The sequence below is a fragment of the Manduca sexta genome, chromosome 25, assembly GCF_014839805.1.
Source record: "Manduca sexta isolate Smith_Timp_Sample1 chromosome 25, JHU_Msex_v1.0, whole genome shotgun sequence".
In the NCBI taxonomy this organism is placed as follows: Eukaryota; Metazoa; Arthropoda; class Insecta; order Lepidoptera; family Sphingidae; genus Manduca; species Manduca sexta.
In genome coordinates, this window is record NC_051139.1 from 7,914,051 (window position 1) to 7,922,222 (window position 8,172).

General features: G+C 34.4%; 1 protein-coding gene and 1 long non-coding RNA gene across 2 annotated transcripts; one reads left to right on the forward strand and one right to left on the reverse strand.

Moving 5' to 3' along the window:
- Positions 1-327: 327 nt before the first annotated feature.
- Positions 328-4,795, reverse strand: LOC115446767. Its single transcript, XR_003938945.2, has 2 exons — positions 4,715-4,795; positions 328-592 (listed from the first exon to the last, which is right to left on the reverse strand). It is a non-coding gene; the product is annotated as an uncharacterized LOC115446767 (long non-coding RNA).
- On the forward strand, positions 4,783-7,752 carry LOC115446766 (secretory phospholipase A2 receptor). Its single transcript, XM_030173549.2, has 5 exons — positions 4,783-4,908; positions 4,979-5,230; positions 5,708-5,908; positions 6,573-6,815; positions 7,510-7,752. The coding sequence occupies exons 1-5, from the start codon at positions 4,797-4,799 to the stop codon at positions 7,689-7,691; spliced, it is 990 nt and encodes a 329-aa protein (XP_030029409.1). The 5' UTR covers positions 4,783-4,796; the 3' UTR covers positions 7,692-7,752.
- The last annotated feature ends 420 nt before the right edge of the window (positions 7,753-8,172 follow it).

The window sequence follows — 8,172 nt, forward strand, 5'->3', positions numbered from 1 at the left end:
TGTAAAAATAGGTTTAGGTTATCTAAGTGAAACGGGATAACAAAAATTGTTTTCTATTTTACCTCCTCCCCACCGAGGTAGCATTACACAATATAGACCTTTCTAGTAAAAAGTGGTTTATTGTGTTCTTAAATAAAGTTATTCAGTTTACTTCGCGGGCGTATTGTGCGCGCCCATTGTGAGTGCGTCGGGGCCCAGGTGCGGCCCGGCCTTATACATTCTCTACAATAACGTTATGAATGTCAAAAACACGTTATTTTTATTTACCTTAAACGATGAATTGTATTGTTACGACCGATAAAGTGGTTCAATAGTAAACAACGCACGTACCATGATCGTTTTATTTCTGTCTTTTTATTGAAAATACTAATATGCCGCTCCAGTAGACTGATAATGTACTTGGCCGGTAAGACGTGAGTTTTTATTCAGGTCCATTATAAATACAGGTTTTGATAAACATTATGTGATGGTTTAATAATTCCATAATATTCCAAAAGTTATGGAATATTATGGAATTATTAAACCATGATATTTGTTCATCCTTTCCTTTTTGGCGATATAACCTTCATCAGATTGTCATAATCCAATGTACCTAAAAAAAATATTGTAAATAAACAAAAATAATCATTAAAACATACAAAATAAGACAGACATTTACGATTAAGATTAAGAAAAATCTGAATTACATCTTGGGTTAAGTTAACGACTTTTTTGGCGCTTCCCAAATTCTAAAAACAAATTTAAGTTATCCGTTCTCCCTCGTCTAATTATCTTTTCGCGCCAATTTAAACAGGTCATTCATTTTTAAATTTTAACAGTGTGGTACCTAATTTTTTGTATCCTAATTATGTGATTGAGGCAATTTAAAATTTATAGAAAGTGCCTGAACAAATATTTGATTAAAAAAATAGATAAGTGAACTCATCTTGTGATTGTATTCCGATGTTATAGAAACCTCATAAATGTAATTAATAATGGACTGCCAAATGCAGTACCGTAATACCTACTCTAGTAATCTGACGTCATAACATTAGACTGCGCCCACACTATTATAATTTTCATGGTAGTGTAGTATTCCTCGGCAACAAATTGACATCATAAAAACAAGAATATTTTTTCAGCTTTGTTTATCTGACAGCCAATTAGATTCAAGTTGTATCTCAATATTAGCTAATCCCCACGGCCCTACAGATGTCTACGCACTGTGAGGGCTGCCATGCCGTCAGCACTGAGAAACAGACTTGTTATCACAGCAATGCTCAGTCCTTAGATAAATAATGTCTATGAATAAGGGGCTATGACTTTGTACATATTGCTAATAAATGGCCGAGTTTTGAGGTAACAAACATGTAAAAAAATACACGTTGAATTGATAACCTCTTTTCTTTAAGTCGGTTAAAAAAGGAGGCGTGATACCACTTAAGCCATAAGAAAAATTATTACATTTGCAGTAACGAAAACAATAGTCTATTTCCCTTTCGTACCATTCATTTTAGACAGAACCGAATATGCTTTTATGCTAATTGGTGTTCACTTTGAGAGGGACCGTACGCCGAATGCAGAGACCGTCGGCTCTCGTGGCCTCAGTCGTTCTTTACGAACGTGCCATATTGTCACGAAATTTTGGTCAAAGCATTTCCAGCGTGTATTTGATATACCCTTACACTGTCTCAGATTTCGAAACAGGATAGCAGGAGTATTTTCTCAGAATTTGGAAAGGAATTGGTAGGTGATCGCCGCCCATACAGAGGTGCAATACTAGAGATATTGCTGAGTTTTTAGAAAACGTAACATAAGAAACGGTTTTTGGGTATAAATATTATCCTATAAAGGAGAACGTAAAAATATTTTTTTTTTCAAATTGTAGTTTTGTTTCATAAATAAAACTTGTCGAGCTGATCGAAGACCAAACTGTCAACAGTCACTACTATATCTTATGGCATATAATAAGACTTCATCAAACGCGTTGTTGACCTGTTAAAAATATATAACAACAATATGCGTTGAACGTAAAGATAGTCATATCTATCCAATGTCCATACAGCATGAAGTATCGACCCATCAATTCAATGCATAACCGGCACGATAAGCCATAATTTCTGGCAAAAGCCACGCACTTTAACGACTGATCAATTTGTCTGATCCAAGTTTAAAAGCCTAATTATCTACCGTCACGGGTATCGGACCGCATCATGCATTTGCGTAATTAACCTGTTGCCGTGTAAACTTGAATTTAATTTATGGCTACTTTAAATACGTCAGTGCGCAATTTTTTTCATTTTATAATAACAACGTTGATGGCTTTTTGATGTCCCTTGACAACGTTGATATTGATAAGCTTGAGGACAATGAGAGAACAATAGCCGTTTTCGCGTATTTTTATCGTACAAAAATGTTAAATCAGTTTACGCTGTTGACAATTGTTATAATATATAATAATATCCGCTCTGTATCTCTTGGGTCTTGAGCTTCGCCGTCGGAGGGTCAGTATTTTTTTATATTTTTAAAAGCATGTTTTTTTAAGAATAAATATCTAAAAATGTAAATAAAAACTTTAAAATAAAGAGAATTGACAATAAAATATCTGCTCTGTATCTCACTGCTGGGTATATGCCTCCTCTACTACTGAGAGAATTCAGGCCTTAGTACACCACGCTGGGCTAGTGTAGGTATGCAAGCCTCACAATGCTTTTTTACATTTTGAGTAATATTTTACAAAAAATACTAACATAACTTTAGAAAAGTCAGAGGTGCGTGCCCTTGGGTTTTAAATTTGCGGCCTTTCGTCTCGGCATTCCGTTGCACTCCCAACTGGGCTATCGCCGCTTGTAGACGGACAATTGTTGTAGTATTGAAAATACAACCGTAAGACAACTCATATTAATAATTAAAAAAATATTTCACATTTTAGTGACAATACAAAAGTCACTCTATTTCTTTTCAATAAAACATTTAATAAAATATCAACTTTACTACTATAGTAGAACAAATTCTCTTAAATTGCCCATTTTTATTTCTATCTATTACCATTAATGAAGAACGTACGTTTAAATTACACTATCTCCTGAATTTAATCAAGCACGTGTAACCCACACCAGTATTAGTGCAACTTAATCGCATACGAGTGAATGGCGACGACGGAGCCGAGACGTCGCACTATCTACCCACCGCTACCTCGCCGCCGGTACTCATAGTTTCACTTGAAAAAATCCATGCACTTAACGCTGAAAATAAGCGCGGCTTTCGACCGCATTCACTTTTAGCGATGTAGTTTTTCTCCTTTTACGCCCTCCACACCCATTCTCTCATCTAACATCCCCCATCTCACTCCAACTTAGCATCTCTTCAACTATACTCGGTTCGCTTTAACGTTCGTGACACAAAGCAATATGTGAGTTAACTTCAGTGTAACGGTTCTTGTTTGAGTTGCGATTTAATGCCTCCTTAAACTGAGATGGTTTACGGGTTAACCGGGTTGAAAAGGATAAAAGTATCGGCAGTTGCTTACACTTTGGATCTGCTCCGTTTCAATAAAAACTTTCTATCCTTAAGCAATCGAGCTTTGAACATAACCTTTTTTGTATTGGAACGTGTAACACTTTCGCTCATTGAGTTAGGTACGTGAATATAAAATAATACCATCTATTCTATCTTAACTTTAATACAAATGTATTTAAGCTAAATATTTTTGTCCTATTATTTTATAAACTTATTTAACATATAATTTTCCGAAATATAATGAAAGCAAAGGAAAATTTGAAATATTTAACTGACAGATATTTAAGGACTTAACTAAAGTGTGTGTTAGTTCATTAAATCAAACTGTATCGACTTAATACTCAATAAACGTTTTTTTATAAGTACGTATAATGTATCACATAACATTATGTAGAGTGGTGAGATAAAGAAATATAGTAATATTGGTTCTTCGAGAATTTTCTACAAATTAAAAATATCATAAGCATATTTACCAATGAAATATGCTTAATCCAGCCGCACAGCAACTTGTCCAATTTACATGACCAAGGTGGCGATAACGTAAAAGAAAGTTCTTGACAACTTTTATCAGATCCTAGCCCAGTGCGTCCGATGAGTCGGCACACAACTTTATTTACTGATACGAACAAGATTCCATATTGGAGAAAAATCTTCCCATATTTAAATTACGTATTTTTTTAATTCTCATCATGAATTTCACACGTTAAATTAAGAAACAAAGGAAGTGCCTCCAAAATGGTGCATCAAAATTTCTACGCGTCCAAAGCCAAATTTGATTTAAAATTTAAATTAGACTTTTAAAAATATGCAGGTCATAAAAGCACGTGAACAATTTGCGTAACGCTAAAAAAGGAACCCACTCCATATTTAGCGGGACGAGCCTCGCTCGTTCGCGAGTTGGCTCCGAGAATCTAGGATTAGCTCCTCTGCCTACATATTACACGAAGAGATTTAAACTGAATTAACCGTTCGATCGTAAAATTGGAATGCCACACAGATAATTACCTGACACTCACAGAAAAGGAAGTTGCTTAGAAAGGAGATTCAAATAAGCGTACAGGAAGGACCGACTAGGGTGGGCGGTCGGCGCGGCTCCGATCACGAGAAAAACTGATACCGAGAGATCTGAGCGCGCGATCGAGCGAAACCGATGCGGCCCAATTCAATTTGAATGTCACCTAAGTGTGTACGATATCTATTGAATCATTCAACTTACATGTTGCCTTGTTTCGAATCAATATTCGATTAGTTTCTGATGTAATAAAACGTTGGATTTGATTGAATTATAACATTTCATTATGCTTACAAAAATGACAAATCAAAGAAATTATATTTATGAAAAATGCAAGATTACGATAATGTTATCTTTGATATATCAATTTCAATTATACAATATAAATTTTGTAACGGGTAAGTAACAAAATTTATAATAATATGAATGATTAGTATCGTAATTAAATTAATCGAGTCGACTTCTTAGCGCAGAAATTTCGCATGGATTACATGTGGGCTCAGGCGTTCAAAACTTACTACCGCCTTCACGACTTAGCAACGAACTGGAATCAAGCCAGACAAATCTGTGAAGCAGAAGGCACGGCGCTCCTCGTACCCGACTCACTCGATGAAATGGAAAACCTCAAGTTACTTATGAGCAATATGAAAGCTCATTACACGGCCATCTTTATTGGATTACATGACAAATTTTCTAATGGAGACTATGTTACACTTAAAGGTAATAACAGAACATTCTATTTAAAGTGCTGCCTAATTGCATAAATATTAGTATATCGACAAGAAATTGTTAAATAATATTTGCTTTCCCATTATTTTACTTTTTAGAAATAAAATTGTTTGCTAATTTACCGCACTTTCTATATATTATATTTTTCTCTCGGCATTTCAAAAACTTTACAGCTTTCTTGTTTAGAGGGGGAACTGAGGTGTAAATTGTCAGAAAAGTCATATTTACAATGTCTACCTACCTTTTACAACTTTTTAATTTTTTTGGCTACGATACCGCGGGGAATTTCGAAAAATAGTGTTATTTCAATGTCTGATATTCGCGTGAACATAAGAAATCATTATTTTAATTTCCCTTATATTTTTTTTTTGAAACTCATATCGTCGCTTTACTATAATAGTTATTCTCGGATTATTTTATTACCTTCACCAATTCTGAAGCCATGGTTTACGGTACTGTACGTCGCAGGAGAATCAATCGCTGAAACAATGTTAGAACTGCTTTGGAGCCAAGGGACACCTGACAATATTAACGGCACAGAACACTGCGTCGTGATGACGAGAGAAGGACTGTTCGACGACCGGCCGTGCGACGACATTTACCCGTTCATTTGCAAAATATTTGGAAACGACACTAAATATAACGAGAAGTGCAACAACTTTGATTTAGGTACCTTTTTTATTTATGTCAAAATTTTGATCGCTTTAATTGAATATTAATAAAAAATATATTTAAACTGGCGAATAAGAATTGCTTAGAGGTCCATATTAGAACTTAACATGTAAATACTTTGTAAATTATCGCTTTCTTTTACGGGGAAGGAAAACATCACGAGGAAAACTGAGAAGTTCTCTATAGGAATTTCGAGGGTGTGTGAAGTCTACCAATCCGCACTAGGCCAGCGTGGTGGATAAAGCCTAATCCCTCTCAGTAGTACAGGAGGCCCGTGCCCAGCAATGGGACAGTATATAATACAGGGTAGATATTATTATTATTATGTAAATATTTGATTGAATCTCGTATTCAACTCAGTGCCGACGCGACTTACGTAACATTAGACGCGACTCTAGACGTTTCGAAAAGTTTAAAAGTTGCTCGCACTACAAAGACGTGTTATAAGAAAATATGAGAGTTATTTTATTAAATAAAAACATATCTGTTACAGTTCACATTGTTATTAAATGGGGGCACGAATATACATTTTTTAATAGAGCTACAAGAATTTATTATTTACTCTATTCATTAAATAAAATTTTAATTTTTTTTATATGTGCCAAATTTCTATAACAAAATAATGTAAGAATGTCAAAATTGTAATTTTAAACTTGTGTAGGTTATGCTCCGGAAAACAACGGCAAATGCTATAAGTTTCACGTAGAACCATTGTCGTGGCATGATGCGTATTTAACGTGCAAGTCGGAGGAGGGAAGCCTGGCTATAATAAACTCACCGGAAGAAGCCACGCTCATAACAAGTTTTTTAAGCGAACATTTACACGACAGTGTTCCGGATCCTAATATTTTGTATATAGGATTCAGTGATCTCTTGTTTCCATATCAGTACAGGACTTTAGAAGGTAAGATATTGAGGTCATAAATAAATCGACGTTTTATGTAAAAAGAAAAGGTCGAATATTTGATTTCTTTTCAAATAAGCAGAAAAAAAATCTTTTCTAATATGACACTCAATTCATTGTTAGGTTTTGAATACAAGTTGGTAAAAAAACGAAATTAAATTCGTTTATTAATCACATAAGTAATTAAATAGCTCATATTACAAGACAACATAGTAAAAAAACATAACAAAACAACTATAGAGTGAACCTAGGCCTAACATAAGAAGGATGAATATTCGTCCCGTCCTTCAAATAATTATGAAAACTCGATCATCTTCCCACATTGTTAAATACGGTTTGTTTTACGAAATAACCATATGTTTTTATTAGAAAAATGAGTAACGGGGTATGCTAACTGCTCGTCTGATAGTAAGCACACAATTACCCATAAACACCAAAAAGAATGCTACCAAATTACTGCATGGCATTACACTGCGTTCACCATCCTGAGATGACAAATATTAAGTCTTCTAGTAAATCAAGTAATATGTAGTAAAACGGTGACAAATACATCTATCCAAAAAAAAACAACCCCTCAACAGAATAGTAACAAAAGTATAAAACGCAAACACATCTTCACTTTTCGATAAAAAACTAAAAAAGAAACGTTTCTGCAAGTTCCATGGCAAAATAGTAACGTATTTCTTTTATACAGGCCAATCACTGGAAGAAGCTGGCTACTCTTCGTGGAGCCACATACACGAGGAGCCGCCGGAAATGGAATCAAAGCGGTGCGGCGCTATTTCAAGAACTGGATTCCTGCAAGTCACGTGGTGTGATCGACCCGCCATGTTCCTTTGTGAAAGACGACTTGCCAAAAACGAAAATAAACATTAATAGTGTCAATGGCGGTAAAGTTGTCAATAGTTATGTTAGATGCAATTAATTATTTTTGAATCATTATATAGTATTTACACGATATAAAAAAATTGTACCAGCAATTAATTATGTCATAAAATATAAATAAAATATAATTTTAAATAATTTTAATATGTTTAAATTATTTTAGAGATCATCCCAATGTGGAGTATATTATACTTTTTTAAAATCACATCAATTCCTTTTTAATTGTAGAAGTATCAGTACTACGGATATGTAGTAATGGATTCAGCTTCGGCAGGACTGAATACTGTTGGAAGCAATTAACTGAGATTAAAAACTGGCACTAATTAGCTCACAGAATATTTCATTTGTCATTATTTAATACTTCGTAATTCAATAAAGAATTCGTAATTTCGCGTACTTTTCACTTTCAATTTATGCTGAACGTTAAGCACTACACATCTGCACATACATGCTGTTATACGCCACTGTAAAT